This window comes from Salmo salar, chromosome ssa26 (assembly GCF_905237065.1).
Source record: "Salmo salar chromosome ssa26, Ssal_v3.1, whole genome shotgun sequence".
NCBI classification, from domain to species: domain Eukaryota; kingdom Metazoa; phylum Chordata; class Actinopteri; order Salmoniformes; family Salmonidae; genus Salmo; species Salmo salar.
Window position 1 is genome coordinate 29,466,818 of NC_059467.1, and position 25,189 is coordinate 29,492,006.

Genomic DNA, 25,189 nt, shown 5'->3' on the forward strand with positions numbered 1-25,189 from the left:
TTAGAGAGGAGCAGGAGTGAGATGTGAAGGCCTGAGCTGTGTCTCTTCTCTCTCTCTCTCTCTCTCTCTCTCTCTCTCTCTCTCTCGCTCGCTCTCTCTCTCTCTCTCTCTCTCTGATGATAAACCAGCCATCTCTCTCTCTCTCTCTCTGATGGTCAACCAGCTGTCTCCCTCTCTGATTATAAACCAGCCATCTCTTTCTCTCTCCCTCTCTCCCCCCCTCTCTGATGGTCAACCAGCTGTGTCTCTCTCTCTCTCTCTCTCTCTCTCTGATGCTGAACCAGCCATCTCTCTCTCTCTCTCTCTGATGGTGAACCAGCCATCTCTCTCTCCCTCTCTCTCTCTCTCTCTCTCTCTCTCTCTCTCTCTCTCTCTCTTCAATTCAATTCAATTCGCATGACGTAACAATGTACATATTGCCAAAGCTTACCTTGGATATTTACAATATTAAGATAATAAGAATCAAAATTGTCAACGGGACAACAGTAACAACAAAATAACCATTCATTCAACAATAACAATAAGCATACAGTAGAGGACATGTGCAGGTTGATTGGTCTGTCAGACACTGTCCCTCATCTTATGGCAGGCAGCAATGTAGTGCGCTGCCAACCCACAGCTCTCTGCGTCCTCCCCCAACAGGACAGGTAGCCTATCCTCATCAGAGAGGTCTTTGAAACCTTGAATAGGGGTTTCAAATTTGGGAAATTACACTCTCTAATTGTGTTATATTTTTTACATTTTGTGCTCACTGAGCCTGTACTTTGTACTGTAGTTTTGATTGTGTTGTAATTTGTTTTATTCTGATTGATTGGATGTTCTGGTCCTGAGGCTTCAGTGTGTTAGTAGAACAGGTTTGTGAACTCAGCCCCAGGACCAGCTGGATGAGGGGACTCTTTTCTTTGCTCAGCTCTTGGCATTGCAGGGCTTGGTAATGATACGAGAGGGGACACTGTATTTTAGATATTTCCAACCTCTTTCTTTTGTTTTTATTATTAGTGAATATTGGCCTAATTCTGCCCTGCTTGCATTGTTTGTAGGTTTCCTCTGGACATGTAGGAGAATCTTACAGAACTCTGCATGCAGGGTTTCAATGGGGTGTTTGTCCCATTTGGTGAAATCTTGTTTTGCAAGTGGACCCCACACCTCGCTGGCATAATTTCTCTCTCTCTCTCTCTCTCTCTCTGATGGTGAACCAGCCACCTCTCTCTCTCTCTCTCTCGCTCTCTCTCTCTCTCTCTCTCTCTCTCTGATGGTGAACCAGCCATCTCTCTCTCTCACTCACTCGTGTACACACACACACACACACACACACACACACACACACACACACACACACACACACACACACACACACACACACACACACACACACAACCAGACCCCACTCATCATTTTAGTTTTCCCTGGCTCTGGTCAGACATGCAGACGTGTGTCTGCTGCATATTGCCTTGAGTAGCCTATAGCATCATTCAAGATAAATGTGACATTTTAGTGAACAATAAAAAAATAAAAAAATAAAAAAACAATTCTCATTCCCTTTAGAGCAATGTTTGTTTTGTATTTTATTTTAGAGGCATGCTGTTAATTTATACTTTCCCATTTAGCTTCTGTAAACTCTAGTTACTAGTTTTCTTCTTTATCATTTAGTATTTTACTGAAGGTGCATTGTGTTGTTTTCTAAATGAAACAACATGAAGTAGTTTATCAGGGAGGTATTTGTCTTTGACCCAGTAAGTAAATCAAAGCCATGCTCATTGTGTTTGTGGAAAATGAACAAATAAAATGGGCCACTATTGTTGATGAAGGCTCTTTGTGCTTTCATAAGCAATATTGTACCACATACTGATTAAATAGGCCTTTCTCAGTATTATAGAAATCAGTTATATATGCATTTTTTTTTCCTTTTTTTTGATCGCTTATGTTTGTTTATTACACTTCTATTTTGAATTGTCAAATGATTTTTATAACTTATATTCTTTATATTTTCATATACTTATACATAAACTATTTTTATTAGCATTTTTATGCAAAACTATTTTAAATATCAGAATATCAGTGTGACAGTTAGTGTTTTTCTGTGGTGACAAATATGTTTCGCTATTTACTATTTAAAAAATCCACAGTGTCCTAAATGTATGACATTTTAATATTTATTAATGTTTTGGGATAATTTCATGGTGTATGCTTAATCTTCAAAATGTTTACCATATTAGACACATAAAAAAGTAGTGTGTGCTGTTTTTTATTGACAACAAAGACAGTATAATATTGGAATGGATTGGTGTGCGTGTGTGTGTGTGTGTGTGTGTGTGTGTGTGTGTGTGTGTGTGTGTGTGTGTGCGTGCATGCGTGCGGGTCTATGCCTGCGACATACATAGCCTTGCATTGTGTTCTGTATATTTCAGAAGCTGCTGTCTGTTTATAGATGCTAGTTTCCTCCCTAGGGCTCAGTCCCGGTTCTCCATCCTGTTGTCATGCAAATACTCACCCTGCCATCTGAATGACATTCTGATAAAACACATCCAGAGGTTCTCTCTCTCTTCCTTTTATCTCCAAACTGTTACCTCATGAATTGAAGTCGCTTCCTAATAGAAACAACAAGAGGTAGATGGAAGTCAGTGGTAGAGAGAGGCTAAATAAAGAGTATTCAGATCAGCTGTGGGTGTGTGTGTGTGTGTGTGTGTGTGGGTGGGTGTGTGGGTGCACGAGTGCTCCATGCATAGATAAAGGAATTGAAGTGCTTATCAGATATGAGAATAGGTACCTGTATGAAGAAGGTCCAGTGTTCCACCTCTCTCAGAAGACGAGGGGTACAGGCTGCGCCCCATGGTTAAAGGACAGGGGTGTAAAGGCTCTGTTCCCCTGTGATCCAGACTAGGAATGGAGCGAGGGGCAGTGGAACCCTGTTATGGTTTGGAAGGGCCCGGTCTGCAGCCCAGCCCCCCTAGGACCTACTATCATGGATCTCATACAATCCTGACATTTACTTAAACCAGCAACAATGAATAGCTTCCACCTGGCTGACAAAAGGAGAGAGACAGTGGCTTTATGCAAAATATTTTAAATAATGGTGTGGCATTTTTTATCTTTTATTTTTTATATCCTTTTTTTTCTGTGCGGGAGAAGCAACAAAAAATGGCATATTTCCTTTTTTCGTGTGTGTTTATGTGTGTGTGTTTATGTATGTTTGTGTGTGTGTTTATGTTTGTGTTTATGTGTGTGTATGTGATGATGCTAATGTATGCACTCAGTTTGACTTTAATTGATTTACCAGCTCTGCCTGCACACTACAGCTTCTCCCCTAATTTGTCACTTTCCCTGACTTCTGTGGCTGCTCAAATCACAACTTCAAAAGCTGCCGGCATACAAAGAGATTTCAGACAGTATTTTCTCTCTCTCTCTCTCTCTCTCTCTCTCTCTCTCTCTCTCTCTCTCTCTCTCTCTCTCTCTGTTCTTCTCCTTCTCTCTCTTTCTCTCGCTTTCCTTTTTCTCCTTCTCTCTATTCCTCATTTGACAGTTGAACGAGCCTTGTAGATGAAAATCTTTCAGCGTGTATCAAGAAAATGTATCTACTTTCACAATAAATATAATTCACACACTTGAATATATTTGTATACTTCAAGATCTACAAAACAGGAAGGGGTACCCGGGCCATGTCTTCTAGCGTCTCCCTGTAACCATTTTGTCAGTCTCTCTCTCTTCCTCTGGGTTTGGTCACACCCGTCATGTAGCCGTGGAGGAACGTGATGTGTAGGGAGGCGGCCTGTGACCGTTTCATCATTTCTCTTCTCCTTTCCCTCGCTCCCTCCGTCTTTAATGTTGGTCCTCAGTAACAATCTGTGGCGGGCTGCTGAGGGGGAGCGACTCGGGGGGAGCACAGAGCAATCACTCGCAGGCTGGCCAGGTCGCCATCGATAGCTGATTAGGTTATTGACCTAGCAAGGGGAGGGGATGGAGCTTCAGGGAGAGAACGAGACAGAGAAAGAGAGAGAGGGGGGTCAATGTAAATGTTATTGCAGTGTGAGCTCATTTGATCAAAGCTCTGGAAAGGTTAAGCGAATCCAATCTGGTTTTGTATGGCAGAGTGCAGACAGACACCGGCGGGAGAGGAGAAACCTCAGGACGGAGAATGGATTATCGTATTGGTGCTGGGCTGAACTAGTGCAGGAGGGCCTCCCTCCCTCCTATAGACAGACAGTTTACTCTGCCTCTAATGCGTTTAGACAGCAATTGGCCTTAATAACCTTTATTGACTTCAGCGGGTCAGAGCCAAGAATCTAATTATCAAAGTGTATCAATTTCATTGGGAGTTTAGAGTTGCACTGTTCATATAATTATTTGAAGGTCGGCAGGGCCAATTAATCCCTATGCACTTATTTGATGGGTTTGTAAAACATTATAAATGTTATGGTTCTGTAGTGTGCAGTTTCAGCGTTAATCATTTTGGGGGAATGTTTTTTTTGGGGGTTGTGCTAGTTGTTGTTTTTCTGTGCCTCGGTAGGTAAGAAAGAGCAGGACATTTAGAGGCTTGAGGCTTAGATACAATAGAATCACACTACTCTGTTTCACTCTCTAGTTTATTGAGGCTTAGCTACAGTAGAATCACACTACTCTGTTTCACTCTCTAGTTTATTGAGGCCAAGCTACAGTAGAATCATACTACTCTGTTTCACTCTCTAGTTTATTGAGGCCTAGATACAGTAGAATCACACTACTCTGTTTCACTCTCTAGTTTATTGAGGCTTAGATACAATAGAATCACACTACTCTGTTTCACTCTCTAGTTTATTGAGGCTTAGATACAATAGAATCACACTACTCTGTTTCACTCTCTAGTTTATTGAGGCTTAGCTACAGTAGAATCATACTACTCTGTTTCACTCTCTAGTTTATTGAGGCTTAGATACAATAGAATCACACTACTCTGTTTCACTCTCTAGTTTATTGAGGCCAAGCTACAGTAGAATCATACTACTCTGTTTCACTCTCTAGTTTATTGAGGCCTAGCTACAATAGAATCACACTACTCTGTTTCACTCTCTAGTTTATTGAGGCTTAGATACAATAGAATCACACTACTCTGTTTCACTCTCTAGTTTATTGAGGCTTAGATACAGTAGAATCACACCACTCTGTTTCACTCTCTAGTTTATTGAGGCTTAGCTACAGTAGAATCATACTACTCTGTTTCACTCTCTAGTTTATTGAGGCTTAGCTACAGTAGAATCATACCACTCTGTTTCACTCTCTAGCTTGACATTCTAGGGCAACATTTTCTAACAGTTTCATATACAGGCCACACACATGCAAGCCAGATTAATTGTCAGTGTGAACTAAGCAGTTATTTGTTTAATTAAAGAGCATTTTTATGCTCTTTTTTAGTTTAGCATTTTAGTAGAATGCACTGTAGCTGTCTTATCGATATTGAGTATGTTTGTAATTTTAAGAGTGTCTGTCTGTGATTATTTTCACGTGTTTGTGATTTTGTGTATGTATGTAACAGTATATGAAATGTGGAGTAGTGTGTGTGTGTGTGTGTGTGTGTGTGTGTGTGTGTGTGTGTGTGTGTGTGTGTGTGTGTGTGTGTGTGTGTGTGTGTGTGGCTACCTGGATAGTAGTGTGTGTGTGTGTGTGGCTACCTGGATAGTAGTGTGTGTGTGTGTGTGGCTACCTGGATAGTAGTGTGTGTGTGTGTGTGGCTACCTGGATAGTAGTGTGTGTGTGTGTGTGGCTACCTGGATAGTAGTGTGTGTGTGTGTGTGGCTACCTGGATAGTAGTGTGTGTGTGTGTGTGGCTACCTGGATAGTAGTGTGTGTGTGTGTGTGTGGCTACCTGGATAGTAGTGTGTGTGTGTGTGTGGCTACCTGGATAGTAGTGTGTGTGTGTGTGTGTGTGGCTACCTGGATAGTAGTGTGTGTGTGTGTGTGGCTACCTGGATAGTAGTGTGTGTGTGTGTGGCTACCTGGATAGTAGTGTGTGTGTGTGTGTGGCTACCTGGATAGTAGTGTGTGTGTGTGTGTGGCTACCTGGATAGTAGTGTGTGTGTGTGTGTGGCTACCTGGATAGTAGTGTGTGTGTGTGTGTGGCTACCTGGATAGTAGTGTGTGTGTGTGTGTGGCTACCTGGATAGTAGTGTGTGTGTGTGTGTGGCTACCTGGATAGTAGTGTGTGTGTGTGTGTGGCTACCTGGATAGTAGTGTGTGTGTGTGTGTGGCTACCTGGATAGTAGTGTGTGTGTGTGTGTGGGCTACCTGGATAGTAGTGTGTGTGTGTGTGTGGCTACCTGGATAGTAGTGTGTGTGTGTGTGTGGCTACCTGGATAGTAGTGTGTGTGTGTGTGTGGCTACCTGGATAGTAGTGTGTGTGTGTGTGTGGCTACCTGGATAGTAGTGTGTGTGTGTGTGTGGCTACCTGGATAGTAGTGTGTGTGTGTGTGTGTGTGTGGGCTACCTGGATAGTAGTGTGTGTGTGTGTGTGGCTACCTGGATATTAGTGTGTGTGTGTGTGTGGCTACCTGGATAGTAGTGTGTGTGTGTGTGTGGCTACCTGGATAGTAGTGTGTGTGTGTGTGTGGCTACCTGGATAGTAGTGTGTGTGTGTGTGTGGCTACCTGGATAGTAGTGTGTGTGTGTGTGTGGGCTACCTGGATAGTAGTGTGTGTGTGTGTGTGGCTACCTGGATAGTAGTGTGTGTGTGTGTGTGGCTACCTGGATAGTAGTGTGTGTGTGTGTGTGGCTACCTGGATAGTAGTGTGTGTGTGTGTGGCTACCTGGATAGTAGTGTGTGTTGTCCTTATCACAGACTAGTGTATAATCCTGGTGTTCATTCTAGCTCGGCCTTGTTTACCTCCAGCTCTATATTAACACACCTGCTGCAACCTATTTACAACGCTCCACACTGAAAAGAAATTACTCCAAGATTATTGTTATTATTCATTTAAAAAGGAAATATATGGCTGATAATACATTTTACATTACGGAGCTGGCTTGTGTTGAGGGGAAATATAAAATGAGAAGAAAAGTAAGAGAGAGAGGGGTAGAAAATGGAGCATAAATCGCAGGCAAAAGGTATTTGCGATTCTCTTTGAAGTACTTATTCAACAGGGTAAGCTACATTTTCGGCAGAGCCTGATAGTGTTCTGCGTAAATACTTAAACCCCTTTAGAGAATTTCATGCAGCACAGATACGGTGCGCTGCGGAGTGGGGCTGCGGAGGCAAGGCAGCAGTGTTTATGTTACCTGCAGCCACTGCAGCCCGCAGGCTTTGTACCTAAAGACATAGGTACTGACTGGAATCTCAGTAGGGGATTGGCTGTGTGACAGAATCTACAGTAAAACCACTGGGTGTGTGTGTATGTGTGTGTGAGAGAGTGAATAGAAATTGATTTTTTAACCCTTTCACTGCACAGAAGGCCTCCGTCACAGGCCACCCAGCCTTGTGTGCACACGCCACACACACGCCACACACACTACACACACACACTACACACACAGCCTCCCAAGGTCTAAATCCAATTCAGCTGTTGACGTGACGTTGACCCTCCTAGGCTTTCTGGATTTATTCTGTGTCATTTTTAAACAATACCTAACAATGATTGACCACATCCTGCTTTTTCTGTTTAATTTGCTATCATTATTAGTCATAGATGTAATAGTGTGTGTGATTTTTCTCTCTGATAATTTAACAGTAAACATAATACAAGTCATTGTCTTCTGGAGAAAAGTGGGGTGTTGTGGTTCACACAATGGGAAGAGACCGGAGCCAAGTTGCTCAGTGTTGTAGGTCTTTACTGTATATGGAATATATGGGGCAGTCTGAGACATCCATTACCCTACTTTTCATCTTAGATGAACTCCTAATATGGACACATCATATAAGGAAGTGCTATTGTTTTGCTTCTTATTCCATAATGAAGAAAAAGCTCAGCAAACCCTTTTCTTGCTTGTTATATTCTCATCCCAAACCATGTATAATTACCTATAGAATATCTCTCTCTTTCTTTGTGCGTTCATAAAAAAACTAAGATATTTGTTATTGACACCGGTTTGGGTAGTTCATTTTGTTTGTCTGATGGATTGTGATGTTGACAGTGTTTCTACTGTATTGGCAGACTTTGAAGTCACTTGTCTATTTTTCTTAGAAAACAAATGAGCACTTTACAGGGACTGATCTGTCTTTCCCTCTTAGCAGCTCCTCCAATCCCCTTCCTCCGTTATTTATTTATTTAGCAGGTTGTTTTTCCTCCTAGCCGGGCCCTGATCAGCAAGATAAGTCTTCAGAGGGGGGAGATAACATCCATTAAAGTGGTAAAGAGGAATTACAGGGCAGAGCAGATTAATCACTGCTCAGCTTAATCACATTCACTGTGGCTGTGGACGGGAGGACGGGCGGGCTAGCTGCAGGGCCTAGCCTCTCCCTGCCTGCTTCTGTCACAGAAACCGAGAGGGAGAGAGCTGGAGGGGAAAGGATATATGGAGTGAGAAAGAAAGAGATTGAAGGGAGAGAGAGAGAGGAGAGAAAGAGAGAGCGAAAGAGTTAGAAAGAGTGAGAGATAGAGAAAGACAGACAGTGAGAGAGTTAAACAGAGATGAAAGATATCTCCATACTTCCATACCAAAGCACACCCTCTTTCTGCTGACAATAGACATTAACGTTAACCAACACTTGACATGCAATTATTGCATCACTTTGATCCTGGTGTAATTATTTATTCTCCAACTGATCTGATGCTCGTCTCTGTGTGGGATCCAGTCCATTAACACAGACACAGAGGGGCGGTTCTGTTTTTCTTTTGTGGGAATGAAAAGCATGCTGTTGGAGGAAGTGCTGCTTCACTGTAGGCTCTGGCTCTAGACAGTGTAGCAGCAGACAGGAACATTCAGTCCCACCTTTTCCCCCAGACACAGAAGGGAGGTTGTTTTGTTTTCTGCGAATAAAAAACGTATTATAAAATGGATTCATGTTTTCCTGTAGCAAACTTGCATGTTCATCCCCTGAGATAGATTCTTTCTGTGTCGCAGGCACAGTAGAGGCAAGACACAGTAGTAGCAGACATGTAGCAAAGTTCTAAACTGAAGTACCCCACCTACCTATTCCCCCTGTCTCACACCTCTGCACATGTTGTGCAATTCTCCATTTTAATTCTCCAAAGTCATCAGTGGAGCTATCGTGTTCAGGCTCTTAAGTGCGTTAAGCTGCGTTGAGAACCAAGAGCAGGAGAACGGGGGAATCCTGACGGGAAGAGGAGTGTAAAAAAGAGAGGAATTCTGGAGAAGATGCAGCAGATTATTTGGGATGTTTCAGATGAGGGGGAGGAGGGTGGAGGGGGGAAAGTAGAGGAAGAGATAATGGGAGGATTTAAACGGCAGTCAGAGAGAGAGGGAGACAGAGGCGGTAGAGATAGTGGATGGATGGATGAATGGATGTGGGGTGAGAGAGAGAGGGAGATGGATGATGTGATGCAGGATGAGTGATAGAGGAGAGGAGTAGGGGAGCTCAGTAACATGCTGGGAAGTTCCTTATTTAGTTTTTTAGGTTTTTTTCTCTTTCAGGAGGTCCTGTATGAGGTGTACAAGCCAACTGAGATAAAACATCAAGTGTGCTTGTTGGTCAACATATACCTCCACACTTTACTCTCAAGATGATTATTTTGCTATAAAAAAACACAATATCCCCCAAAAATGTCTTAAACCAACTCCAACTCCTTTTTTGGGTCATACCATCTCGCTAAAGCTCACAGGGGCAATCAGATCACTGCAGGTAGAAGGGGGTGGTCTCTCCCCTCCACCCCTCCAGATAGCTCACTCTAGTAGGCGGTGCTAAGTGGTGAGATGTAGGACAGTGTAATTACCGTCCTTTAGAGGGGCCCGCCTCCCTCCGTGGGGAGCGCCAGATATAGCTCTCATTAATTCCTATTTATGTGTAATGAGAGGGTCATGTACGGTGTAATAAATGTCTGTTTTATTTGGGTAAGAGCTGCCTGGAGGGCTGCATCCTCTCTCTGCTGGCTAACTACCTTATAAACACTGTTTACCCACTCAGCTCCCATCAACCTGCCTGGCTCCCTGGGTGGGGAGCAGCAGCACACACAATGAAATGAGCAGGGGTGTGTGTGTAGTGGGATAAAGTCTAAAATCAGATAGTATCCTTTCCATTTTCTAACTCATATTACTCATGAATGTAAATGGTGGTTGTCTTGTTCTAGGCCACCCAGTACAGGAGACAGGGGTTCATACGGGTCAGTTAGCCTCATGTCTGTCAGAGCCTGGGGACCTTATAGAGGAGCTGTCTGTATTAGCCCTGACAGTACTCTACTACAGCCTTTACAATGGGACTGCACCCCTAGGGAACTCGTACTAGTCCACTATGTATTCCTCTCTCTCTAACAGACTTAGCAGACCTGCCAGCTTCACTCCCAGGATAAAGACATGAGTGGGATCTGACAGGTCTTCCACACAGTAATGTAGCCCAACCTCAGGCCTTTCTGTTCATACAGTCACATAACTCTCTAGCCAGCGCAGTGATGGACCTCAGGCCTTTCTGTTCATACAGTCACATACCTCTCTAGCCAGAGCAGTGATGGACCTCAGGTATTTCTGTTCATACAGTCACATACCTCTCTAGCCAGAGCTGTGATGGACCTCAGGCCTTTCTGTTCATACAGTCAATAACTCTCTAGCCAGCGCAGTGATGGACCTCAGGTCTTTCTGTTCATACAGTCACATAACTCTCTAGCCAGAGCAGTGATGGACCTCAGGCCTTTCTGTTCATACAGTCACATAACTCTCTAGCCAGCGCAGTGATGGACCTCAGGTCTTTCTGTTCATACAGTCACATACCTCTCTAGCCAGAGCAGTGATGGACCTCAGGCCTTTCTGTTCATACAGTCACATACCTCTCTAGCCAGAGCAGTGATGGACCTCAGGCCTTTCTGTTCATACAGTCACATACCTCTCTAGCCAGAGCTGTGATGGACCTCAGGCCTTTCTGTTCATATAGTCACATACCTCTCTAGCCAGAGCTGGGGTTGACCCGATGGGTCTGAGGTCTGTGTTCTTTCAATGGAACAGTTAAATCACAGCATTTTCAGCCCTACTCTAATGTTAACTCTAGTCAATCAGAGCTTACCTCCTATAAATGGCCCAGTTCTGTCCTTATAGACATGCTAAACCAACTTCTCCTGTGCTAGCGGTGCTGCAGGAGATTGATGGAAATCCCCATTATTGGTATAGCATTTTCTAGGAAATGAGGTGTGGAGCATTGGAGTGTGTGTAATATTGTAACTTTCTGGGAGAGATCCTGGCTTTCCCCCAGTCAGCAAAAAGCTTTTATTGGCAAGAGAGAGGTGCTCATCCGAATCTGCTATCTACAACAATCTGTGATCAACTTTTAGGTGGAGGGAGGGAGCAGTCTAGTAGCATGCTCATGTGAGCAAGTGCCATGTGTCTTCCATCTCTGTCAAGCTCCATCTTTTCTGTCCTAAATTAGTCCTTACACCCCAGATGCTTTGTTATGGTGGACAGTGATTCATTTTGTCTAGGTCAGGAAGGCTGGGGTAGTAGTCTGTGTAGAATGTGTGTGTCCTTACCAGTCCCCTGATGTGGAGGCAAATCTGTGTGTGTGTGGTAGCCATCTGCAGAGCTCATTTAGATGGGGGTATGTGGTTTAACCATTAAATTCAACTGGATCCGCTCTCATGCTGACCTGTGCGACGGTTAGAGACGTGCGAGTAGGGTTTTTGTGTGATGTTTGTGGGGCTGAATTGGACTGTTGGATTGCGACCCTAAAACAGATTTTATTTTTCTTTCCCACCAAAAGGGACGACCACAAAAGCCAATCGAGTTCTGCCTCATTTGGCCCTGTGCAAAGCATATGTCCGTCCGTCCTCCCTGTATTCTGCCCTTAAAGATGGACTGTAGCTCTGCCTTACATAGACGCCCTGCCCACGCTAGTGCATGACAATGCCTTCAAACACACTCACTTGTTGAGGCCTACTCCTTCTATGGTGTCTCTTTACAACCCCCCCTTGTCTGCTCAAACGCGCTTCTCTGCTGTTTCAGACACATTTTTCTAATGTTTTACACTTCATATAATCCAGTGTGTATAGGGAAGCCCAGTTTGGGGGTGACATAATTGATGGCACCCACGACCCGTAGGGGGTCAATCTGGCGGAAAGGGCAACCTTTCAATTACCACGGAGATCACACACACACACACACACACACACACACACACACACACACACACACACACACACACACACACACACACACACACACAAACTCATCTCTAGGGGCCTGAATAGACATACGACCTCCTCCCACCCCTTCTCTATAAGAGGCCTAGTGTTTTTCCAGCCCCCCACCCCTCAGCCTGTTCGCTCCAATGCCTGCTCAGCTTTAGTGATGTCAACAGTCAGGGGCCTTCAAAGTGGAAAGGAGCCTGACAGCGATGAGACCAAGTCAACCCATGACACTAATTCACCCCAACCATCCCAGTCAGTCCCCATGCAGAAGGTTTAGCTATCTTCCCACCAGTCCTCGTGGAAATTTGGCAAATCAAATTTCAGCCAGGTCTCTATATGGTGCATCTCTAAGGTCATGATATGCAGGAATAGGTAAGAACAGCACTTTTATTACTGGAAGTTGTGTGATGTCACAGGAAAGTGAAAGTGGCTCGGGCTTATTTCCTGGGCTAATATAATGTTTCCAGCCGTGTGGCTGTTACCCCCAGAGCAACGTAACCTGGGAAGCCAGAGCGAGACACACACACACACACACACACACAGCAGGATCACAGTTCCCTTGTTGTCCATATCACCCAGCAGAAGCTATCAATTACCTGAAGCAAGGTGCCTGATGCCTTTTTCCTCCGACCAGTTGTGGAAGTCATATTGGTTTCATGTATTAGCAGCTTGCCAAACTCCCACTCCCTGGGCCTATGAAATAAGATGTCGGGGCAGGAGCAACTGGAGCAGCCACTAAGTGTCAGAAGAGTTGGAAAATAGGCCTGAAATCTACCCTGAGCTAGAGTGATAGCGTCAGACCAAAAGGGGAGATGGAGTGAGTGAGAGTAGGGCTGCATGAAGAGAGCTAGAAAGAGACAGAGAGAGAGGGACACACAGAGAGAGTGAGAGAGAGGGACAGATAGAAAGAGAGAGCAGGGTTAAGACTGGCTGGTTCAGATATCTGTGTGGATGTTTGAGGTTGGCCATCTTGGTCAGCGTGACATGAGCTCCTCCATGTAGCTGGTTGTGTAAGAGAGGCCCCAGCAGTCGTAAACAGAAGGATGGATTACTGGGCCGGGCTAGGCCTCCATTATGGGCAGCCTGTAGTTGGCACAGAGTCTGACGAGGAGGCCTGTACATGGCTGGGACTGGTAAATATGGCTGTGCAGGGAGTTGGGGGGGAAATCTGAAAGAGGTAGAGCTGTAGCTGCCAGTCAGACAGACAGAGGTGGGCAGAGCAGTAAGGTATATGCTGTCCCTATCTCTAACCACTGATAAAGGGTCAGATATGTCTTTACTCCGCAATGGATAAGGTTAAAATTGAGGGTAGGTGAATCTGATCTTAGATCTGTGGGTAACTTTTAACTGCAGTGTGGGGAGATGATTGTGAGTCATAGCCTGGTCCAAAAGAGGGAGTAGAGCCAGATATAATCCAACATGCCTGCAACTGCTGATCTGAAGTCAGGCAGTAAGACTTTTCATGGGGTGTTAACAATTTGAAAGATACTCTAGGGTCAGTCTGAATGCACTACAGTATTTATGGTATGTGAACCACTCTGGAGCTTATTTTCCTATCACTTCCTACTTCCTCTCCAGTAATATACTTTCTGTAAGTTACACTGTGACCAAACCAGTCACTTTTGGACTGGTAGTGAAGCATAGCACCATAATAACATAGCCCCGTCTACCTCACTTTTATTTTGTTCCCTGTCGTTCTACATGGAAACACAAATGGTGGTATTTGAGATCAGATGTTAGATAGTTGTTTGTTAGTTGTGCGTGTCACCGGGTGACATGGAGAGGATCTGTGTCTGTACCACGTACTCTCACTACTGGTGTCCCCCAGGGCTCGGTTCTAGGTCCTCTTCTCTCTATACACCAAGTCACTCTGCTCCGTCATATCCTCACATGGTCTCCTATCATTGCTATGCGGATAACACTCAACTACTTTTCACCTTCCCCCCTTCTGACACCCAGGTGGCGACACTCAACTCTGCGTACCTGGCAATATCTCAACTTGGATGACGGCCTACCACCTCAAGCTCAACCTTGACAAGACTGAGCTGCTCTTCCTCCCGTCGAAGGCCTGCCCGCTCAAAGACCTCTCCATCACGGTTGACAACTCCACAGTGTCACCCTCCTAGAGGGTAAAGAATCATGGCGTTACCCTAGACAACTCCCTGTCGTTCTCTGCAAACATCAAAGCAGTGACTCGCTCCTGCAGGTTCATGCTCTACAACATCCGTAGAGTACGACCCTACCTCACACAGGTCCTAATCCAGGGTCTTGTCCCGTCTGGACTACTGCAACTCGCTGTTGGCTGGGCTCCCTGCTTGTACCATCAAACCCCTGCAACTTATCCAGAACGCTGCAGCCTGCCTGGTTTTTCAACCTTCCAAAGTTCTCTCATGTCACCACGCTCCTTCGCACACTCAACTGGCTTCCTGTTGAAGCTCACATCCAATACAAGACCATGGTCCTTGCCTACAGAACAGCAAGAGGAACTGCCCATCCCTACCTTCAGGCTACGCTCAAACCCTACACCCCAACCCGAGCACTCCGTTCTGCCACCTCAGGTCTCTTGGCGGGCTGCCCTGGGGTTTGGTCTTTAGAAGTTGTTCTCAGTCTATGTTTGTGTTTGTTTTCCTAAGCTAGGAAATCTGGAGGCCTTTCTTTAGATTAAATGCACAATGTTCGAACTTCTGGACAAGAGTATAGCTGGATCTGGGTGTGGCAGCTATAGGTTCCCCTCTGCCCTTTCTCTCCCCCTTGGTCCCAACCCAGGGTCACAGGGACATCTCTGGTCAGCATCAGGAAGCTGAGGACGGGTGCTGTCATCTGGATGTAAACAGAGGGGGAGGAGAGGGCCACCCGGTGCTAATGGATGAGGCTGAGATGATAAAGGTGTGGGATGTGGGTGTAGAGCAGGCTGGGTAGGTGTGGGGCTGTGGGTGTAGAGCAGGCTGGGCTGGGTAGGTGTTGGGCTGTGGCTGTAGAGCAAGCTGGGTAGGTGTGGGGCTGTGGGTGTAGAGCAAGCTGGGTAGGTGTGGGGCTGTGGGTGTAGAGCAGGCTGGGTAGGTGTGGGTGTAGGGCAGGCTGGCCTGGGTAGGTGTGGGCTGGGGGTGTAGGGCAGGCTGGGGTGGGTAGGTGTGGGACTGGGCAGGTGTGGGTCTGGGGGGTGGTAAGGAGCTTGCTCTGGCCCAGTGCAGTAAACAAGCAGTAGAGTCTCTAAAGGGCCTGGGGATCAGCCTGGGGCTAAACCTGAAGCCGTCACTCATCACCGGTCAGTCAGACCCTCCTGAACACAGCACAACAAACACACGTAGAGAGACACACACACACACACACACACACACACACACACACACACACACACACACACACACACACACACGCCCCTCTCGGGAGCCTGTCTCCAGTGTGTTTACTAAGATTTAACAGGAGAGGTGAGCATGGGTTCAGGCCTGCCATCAGTGTGAGGGTCCTGTTGTGGGTCTCCTGCTCCTTTGGTGGCTTCTGTCATCATCCATGCTGGGGCAGAGGGGCTCTTCCCCTCTCCTCTGAACCCCTGACCCCTCACACCTCCAGGGTGAAGAGACACATACAGAGTCAGCATTTAGTGGGGTTAAAACAGGTTTCAGTTCAGTTATGGTTCAGTTTTACTCAGCAGTGCTGAATCACACAGCAGACAAACACGATTTTGGAGTACTGTTAAGGAAAGCAATCCATAGAGATGGTGAGAACTCATTTCAGAGACGTTGATACACACGGAATGCACTTTCTCATAGTTTCTCAAGCTGTCAATCATATGAAGATTAGTGCTTAATGCAAGGTGACGGCTACAGTACAGTTTCCATAGGGACCAGACCTATAGCCAGCCACCATTCTCTCCTCTGGTCAGCTGATTTACCTGACGTCTACTTCTCCTCAGGTGCAATCGGTCACATGTCCTCGGCTCGCCGCCCGTGTCATCAAATGTTTTGACACCTGTCCCGTCGGTGTAGGGGAAGTGAGGGTGATTTGAACTTCTCTGAATCCTGCTCTGCTCCCTTCTCAAGAACCCACAATCAAACCTGTCCTCACACCAATGATGACAGACAGGTGGATTGTCAGAAACTGATTAAAAAGGCTGGGAAAAAAGTCTCCTTTGCTTTGGGGGTTTTGAAAGAGAGGAGGGGAGAATGGAGAGGAGATAGAAAGAGAGCTGTGTAATAGGAGGAAATGAAAGTGTGTGACTGGTGGATGTGACAGGAAGAGACTGCTCTTAACAAGCAGTCAGAGTCAGTCAGAGTAACAGATCCATCACACCTTCCTCTGAGGGGAGAGATGGAGAGAGAAGAGGGAGAGAAACAGAGGGAGAAAGAGATGGAGGGGAGAGAGAGAGCAAGGGTGGGAGAGAGAGACCGAGAGACGAAGGGAGAGAGAGATGGAAAGAGAGACTGAGATGGAGAGAGAAAAAGACTGAAGGGAAAGAGGGATTTGAGCGGCACTGACAGAACTGCATTTAATTTGGGCGGCCAGATCCCTTTTCATTTCACTTCCTCTGAAGCAGCTTAGAGAAGAGGAGGAGAGGAGAAGACAGCAGAGGAGGAGAGAAAACAGAGGAGAGGAACGGAGAGAGGAATGAGAGAGGAGAGGTTACAAGTATGTTCCAGATTAACGTTGATGCACCACGTCACACTCTAAGCCACCCTCTTATTCATGTTCAACAGGGGATACTCACACATTACACACCAGTGGTATATGTGATTAATTGACTCACTCTCTAATATTTGGGGTAATTTGCCATCCTCTGATGTGAAACTGCCTTCATATTCAGTCTGGATTCTCTCTAGGTCCTTTTTGGAGAACATTTTGCTGGGGTTTTGTGATAAGGCTATGGCAAGGATAACGTTGGAGTTGTGAGCTAAGGATATAGTTTGGCCTGTGGTCAAGGATGAGTTCAAGGTTCAATCTTGGTCAGAATTGTGTCACAGTGGCTATTACCAGAAACAGAGTTGAATTAAATCAGTCCCAAGCCCAATCAGCCTATCAGTCCAGTTGTGTCACTCATTTCATGTATCTGCTTGGCAAACCCTCAGTATTCAAATAGTCTGTGACAACTGTGTTAAATTTGGAGTTTGTGACATCAACTATGAGTCTATTACAGCATTATAGACACTACTCCCTGCATTATAGACTCTATTTCCTGTATTATAGACTCTATTCCCTGTATTATAGGCTCTACTCCCTGTATTATAGACACTATTCCCTGCATTATAGACATTACTCCCTGCATTATAGACTCTACTCCCTGCATTATAGACTCTATTCCCAGCATTATAGACTCTATTCGCCGCATTATAGACACTATTCCCAGCATTATAGACTCTATTCCCTGCATTATAGACTCTACTCCCTGCATTATAGACTCTATTCCCAGCATTATAGACTCTATTCGCCACATTATAGACACTATTCCCAGCATTATAGACTCTATTCCCTGCATTATAGACTCTACTCCCTGCATTATAGACTCTATTCCCAGTATTATAGACTCTATTCGCCGCATTATAGACACTATTCCCAGCATTATAGACACTACTCCCTGCATTATAGACATTACTCCCTGCATTATAGACTCTACTCCCTGCATTATAGACTCTATTCCCAGCATTATAGACTCTATTCGCCGCATTATAGACTCTATTCGCCGCATTATAGACACTATTCCCTGCATTATAGACTCTACTCCCTGCATTATAGACACTATTCCCAGCATTATAGACTCTATTCCCTGCATTATAGACTCTACTCCCTGCATTATAGACTCTACTCCCTGCATTATAGACTCTACTCCCTGCATTATCGACTCTACTCCCTGCATTATAGACTCTATTCCCAGCATTATAGACTCTATTCCCTGCATTATAGATACTTTTCCCTGCATTATAGACACTTTTCCCTGCATTATAGACTCTATTCCCTGCATTATAGATACTATTCCCTGCATTATAGACACTATTCCCTGCATTATAGACTCTATTCCCTGCATTATAGACTCTATTCCCTGCTTTATAGACTCTACTCCCTGCATTATAGACTCTATTCCCTGCATTATAGAATCTATTCCCTGCTTTATAGACTCTACTCCCTGCATTATAGACACTATTCCCTGCATTATAGAAACTATTCCCTGCATTATAGACACTATTCCCTGCATTATAGAAACTATTCCCTGCATTATAGACACTATTCCTTGCATTATAGATGCTATTCCCCACATTATAGATGCTATTCCCTGCATTATAGACTCTACTCCCTGCATTATTGACTCTACTCCCTACATTGTAGACTCTATTCCCTGCATTATAGACTCTACTCCCTGCATTATAGACTCTACTCCCTGCATTATAGACTCTACTCCCTGCATTATAGACACTACTCCCTGCATTATAGACTCTACTCCCTGCATTATAGACTCTACTCCCTGCATTATAGACTCTACTCCCTGCATTATTGACTCTACTCCCTGCATTATAGACTCTACTCCCTGCATTATCGACTCTACTCCCTGCATTATAGACTCTACTCCCTGCATTATAGACTCTACTCCCTGCATTATCGACTCTACTCCCTGCATTATAGACACTATTCCCTGCATTATCGACTCTACTCCCTGCATTATAGACTCTACTCCCTGCATTATAGACTCTATTCCCTGCATTATTGACTCTACTCCCTGCATTATAGACTCTACTCCCTGCATTATTGACCCTACTCCCTGCATTATAGACACTATTCCCTGCATTATCGACTCTACTCCCTGCATTATTGACTCTACTCCCTGCATTATAGACTCTACTCCCTGCATTATAGACTCTACTCCCTGCATTATAGACTCTATTCCCTGCATTATAGACTCTATTCCCTGCATTATAGACTCTACTCCCTGCATTATAGACTCTACTCCCTGCATTATAGACACTACTCCCTGCATTATAGACTCTACTCCCTGCATTATAGACTCTACTCCCTGCATTATAGACTCTACTCCCTGCATTATCGACTCTACTCCCTGCATTATCGACTCTACTCCCTGCATTATAGACTCTACTCCCTGCATTATAGACTCTACTCCCTGCATTATAGACTCTACTCCCTGCATTATAGACTCTACTCCCTGCATTATCGACTCTACTCCCTGCATTATAGACTCTACTCCCTGCATTATAGACTCTACTCCCTGCATTATCGACTCTACTCCCTGCATTATAGACACTATTCCCTGCATTATCGACTCTACTCCCTGCATTATAGACTCTACTCCCTGCATTATAGAAACTATTCCCTGCATTATAGACTCTACTCCCTGCATTATAGACTCTACTCCCTGCATTATAGACTCTACTCCCTGCATTATTGACTCTACTCCCTGCATTATAGACTCTACTCCCTGCATTATAGACACTATTCCCTGCATTATAGACTCTACTCCCTGCATTATAGACTCTACTCCCTGCATTATAGACTCTACTCCCTGCATTATTGACTCTACTCCCTGCATTATAGACTCTATTTCCTGCATTATAGACTCTACTCCCTGCATTATAGACTCTACTCCCTGCATTATAGACTCTACTCCCTGCATTATAGACTCTACTCCCTGCATTATAGACTCTACTCCCTGCATTATAGACTCTATTCCCTGCATTATAGACTCTACTCCCTGCATTATAGACTCTACTCCCTGCATTATAGACTCTACTCCCTGCATTATAGACTCTACTCCCTGCATTATTGACTCTACTCCCTGCATTATAGACACTATTCCCTGCATTATAGACACTGTTCCCTGCATTATAGACACTGTTCCCTGCATTATTGACTCTACTCCCTGCATTATAGACTCTACTCCCTGCATTATAGACTCTATTCCCTGCATTATAGACACTGTTCCCTGCATTATAGACTCTACTCCCTGCATTATATACACTACTCCCTGCATTATCGACTCTACTCCCTGCATTATAGACTCTACTCCCTGCATTATAGACACTGCTCCCTGCATTATAGACTCTACTCCCTGCATTATAGACTCTATTCCCTGCATTATAGACACTGTTCCCTGCATTATAGACTCTACTCCCTGCATTATATACACTACTCCCTGCATTATAGACTCTACTCCCTGCATTATAGACTCTACTCCCTGCATTATAGACACTGTTCCCTGCATTATAGACACTGTTCCCTTGGCAGAAATGTATGAAATTGACTGTTATATCCACAAAACGTCACCCATCGTCTTATACCCATGTCTGCGATTTGTCTAAGTGTTTCATGTCTGTTTAGGAGCTATTAGAAAGCTCAGCAAAACATTAGGAATTATCACAATGCAATACTTATTTATGATCTTCAATGTTTAAAAAGCCTTACGTTCTAACGAGTGTGGCTTGTGATCGTCGTAGAGCAAAACAGACAGCACGTCCGTCTTCGTGAGAGTCTAAGCTTTGATGCCATGATGAGGTCATAATAGTCTGTAGCTCAAACTGTTCGGACTTTAGAGACGTTTTTGTGAGAACAACCGGTTTCTGAATGTTTTCTCGCCGACGCAAGAGGCTGCTATGGGTGTATCCAGGACAAATAGACGCGTCAAATGACATGTCCAGGAAGTCTGTAGCTCGAAACAGGCGAGTCAGGAAGTGTTCAGAACCACTCAATTTCCGCGCCAAATTGGGCCTGATAAGTCTCAGATATGGTTTTCTTTGGATTCATAGACAGAATTGAGATATGGAACCATGTCATTTTAATACATCATTTCCTGTTTGCTTCCTATCTTTCAGACGCAACTCTTACTGGCAGCGGTAGAGGAAGAGGAACAACCGGAGGAGGGCAGGAGAGAGATGGCAGAGACCCTGCTAACTGCCCTGACAGACAGACAGCAGCACAGACAGACCTGGAGAGACAGGTAAGCAAATAACCACCAACAACAGTAAACAACAACATTAACAACAGTTAACAGAAACTCACACACAACAATGTTGAAATGTGAAAACAAGCACACGTGTCTGGATGGCACATGTTCCAGAATCACACCCTGTTACACTTTGAATTGTGTGAAAAGAAACCTAAAGGAATCAGTATTGTTGAAATTTGAGTAGGAATGGAGGTGATGTGAAGTGAATTCCTCAGATAGTCTGCAGGTCTGATGTGGGGGTTGGAGGTTGTTTGTAGTGAGGGGTCCTTGGACCTAGCAGCTATCAGGGTGACATGTGTCTTGGATTGGTTCAATCCCCCCTCACTCACACCACACACACACACACACACACACACACACACACACACACACACACACAAATACATATTATACACACATGTTATTACATATACACCCATAACACCCTCCCACACAAAACACAATATGTTTGTTTTAGCTGTTCCATCTCTCTCTCTACTCTGGCAGTGGTAACCCCCCCCCTCTACTGCTTTGGTGCCCTTGTCTCAGAAAGACACACACAGGCATGCATACACAGGAATGCACACACACACACACACACAAAAACACATATTTTTTGTGAACCTGACAGAGAGAACCTCATCTCTCTGTCAGAACCTTGTAGGATGGACAGAATTAGTGTGACTAAATCAATGGTCCAAACCTCATCTCTCTGTCAGAACCTTGTAGGACGGACAGAAGTAGTGTGAATAAATCAATGGAGGCCAGAGAAAAAAAGTGGTCAAAAATCTGTAAAATTGCATGGCGTCTGCCAGACTGAACTCTGTCCATGAATTAACACTACTGGCTACTTGACAGGTTCTCTTTCCCATTGAACTTTCTTCTTGAATCCACAGGACGGTAAACAGTATAGAGGTCAGATGGATATACATTTTGAGACAGGACATGTAGTATTTTCTTATTTTAGTACATACTTTTCAAATTCATTTGAAATTCCAGTACTCTTTAAGATTTCTCCCAAAAACAAGCGTATCTCTGTGAAATGTCAACGGAGCACTGAGCGAATACCACGTTTTTTTTCTCCAAAGCCTTTTACATTTAATCCGGCTCCTGTCATGCAAATGTAGCTTTTAGAGAAACACCCCACTGAACGATTCAGAACATGAATAATAATATGTCTTGTTAAGATGCATTTTATAACGTAAGGAAGTGAAATTTCATAAGCAAAGCGCGTTTTCACCCACTCTGCACAGAGTGGGTGAACACCCTACATGTTATTACATATACACCCATAACACCCTCCCACACAAAACATAATATGTTTGTTTTAGCGGTTCCATCTCTCTCTCTACTCTGGCAGTGGTAACCCCCCCCCCCCTACTGTTTTAGTGCCTTTTTCTCAGAAAGACACACACACACACACACACATACACAAACACATATACATGCACGCATACACACACACACACACACACACACACACACACACACACACACAATACACACACACATATACACACACATATACACACACATATACACACACATACACACACACACACACACACACACACACACACACACACACACACACACACACACACACACAGCCGCTCTCCGAGGGTGTCTCAGGGGGAGTTGTGATGTACATTTCCATTTCACACCTCACACTCGTACAGGTTACCCGCTTGTACCTGCAGTGAAACAGGACAAATATAAGCACCCCCTATTTGAACTTTGACACACACACACACTACATATTATCACATATACACCCATAACACCCTCCCACACAAAACATAATGTGTTTTGTGTGGGAGGATGTTATGTACGGGATAATCAACGAGGGGCTATGCGTTCTATTGAAAATAATGCACGATGTGGAAGGTGTGTGCCACGACACCCCAGGGTGGATAGTAGCTAGAATATTTTACCAATAAAAGTCGCTGGAGGGCTCTGAAAAGTCACAAAGTTGGCAACGTTGGAAATAATGCATGCTCTAGAATGCCTTTCAAGCCAATCAGAAACGAATATTCAACAATGCCATGGTATAATTAAGCAGTAAGGCCAGATGGGTTGTGGTATATGGCCAATATACCACTGCTAAGGGCTGTCCTTACGCACGACTCAACGCGGAGTGCCTGGATACAGCCCCTTAGCCATGGTATATTGGCCATATACCATAAATCACCGAGGTGGTTTTGTCGTAGCCATGGTATATGGTCTGACATACCACGACTGTCAGCCAATCAGCTTTCATAAACCACCCAGTTTATAAGGATGTATATGTAATAATGTGTGTGTATAGTGTGTAGTGTGTGTATGTTCCTGTGCGTGTGTGTGTGCGTGCGCAAAGATGTGTGTGTGCATTCCTGTGTTTTGTATGCATGTGTGTGTAGTTTAGTGTGGGTCTTTCTGAGACAATGGCACCAAAGCAGTAGAGGGGGATCATAATCAGCCACTAGGCCCCAGCTGTAAGGGCCTCTCTCTCCCTGTGTGTCCCAGCCTGGACACCCTGTGTTCAGGGGCAGACGAGACCCAGGACCTGGCTCTGGGAAGAGCCTAAAGAGCATGGAGTTGAATGAACACACACAGACTACATACTACAGATTAATACCATCCAGGGACAAACACACACAGACCACACACTACAGATTAATACCAACCAGGGACAAACACACACAGACCACACACTACAGATTAATACCATCCAGGGACAAACACACACAGACCACACACTACAGATTAATACCAACCAGGGACAAACACACACAGACCACACACTACAGATTAATACCAACCAGGGACAAACACACACAGACCACACACTACAGATTAATACCAACCAGGGACAAACACACACAGACCACACACTACAGATTAATACCAACCAGGGACAAACACACACAGACCACACACTACAGATTAATACCAACCAGGGACAAACACACACAGACCACACACTACAGATTAATACCAACCAGGGACAAACACACACAGACCACACACTACAGATTAATACCAACCAGGGACAAACACACACAGACCACACACTACAGATTAATACCATCCAGGGACAAACACACACAGACCACACACTACAGATTAATACCAACCAGGGACAAACACACACAGACTACACACTACAGATTCATGCCAACCAGGGAAATGTTTCTTTCTCCAAAAAGGCATTAAGCAAATTTCTGCTGGCTATCTGGACAGACAGCCCCCACCCTCTCCCCTCCATACCCTCTATCACCCCCATAACCCTGTGTCCCGCCTCTGTTTTGATGTGTCCCTCTTGTTGACCCGAGCTACGCCCTGACCAGATGATTCTGTAAACAGACAGTTTCCACACACCTCGTCGGCCTGCGTTGATGCCTAGCCCGGCCTCTCAGCCTCTGGAGGAGGGAAGGAGGGAGGGCTGGCCTTCTGAACTGCATTCCTAACGCAGGTGCTGAAAGCTAGAAACCATCCCACTAGCCACTACACCCACCCCCCAACACTACTACAACACCCGCACTACCAACCCACAAATGTCTGTTCCAGCCGCACGCACACACACACACACACACACACACACACACACACACACACACACACACACACACACACAGCCCAGCCCTCACACATCGCAGGGAAACCAATAACAAGGCCCAGGACAGGAAATGCAGGGTCCCTGTCTTCGGTTCAGACAGGAGTTTATTTAATCAGCAGGATAGAGTGATTAGATTGGGGGGACAGCGCCACACACACACACACACACACACACACACACACACACACACACACACACACACACACACATAGACATATACACAGACATATACACACAGACATATACACACACAGACATATATATATACACACATACACACATACACAGCCGTAATGTGTTTGAACTCCGACTGCTCCCTATCTCTCTGCACACAGATAATGCCTCTCCCCAAAAATCAAGCCGGGTGTCGTCTGTGAAGTGGCTGTCAACAGACGCCGTTTAGACAAAACCAAACACATGGCC

At 44.9% G+C, this 25,189-nt stretch overlaps 1 protein-coding gene across 5 annotated transcripts in view; it reads left to right on the plus strand.

Annotated features, from left to right (window-relative positions):
• The window catches only part of LOC106587595 (FTO alpha-ketoglutarate dependent dioxygenase), a 193,888-nt gene that overhangs the window by 71,906 nt on the left and 96,793 nt on the right, over positions 1 to 25,189 (plus strand). For all 5 annotated transcript variants that reach the window (XR_006762132.1, XR_006762133.1, XM_045708004.1 and 2 more), the window contains exon 8: positions 21,056 to 21,180. Coding sequence is in view for 3 of the 5 variants with exons in the window: in XM_045708004.1 (XP_045563960.1) it covers positions 21,056 to 21,180 (125 nt within the window). In the remaining 2 variants the exon portion in view is untranslated. The remainder of the gene's footprint in view (positions 1 to 21,055; positions 21,181 to 25,189) is intronic.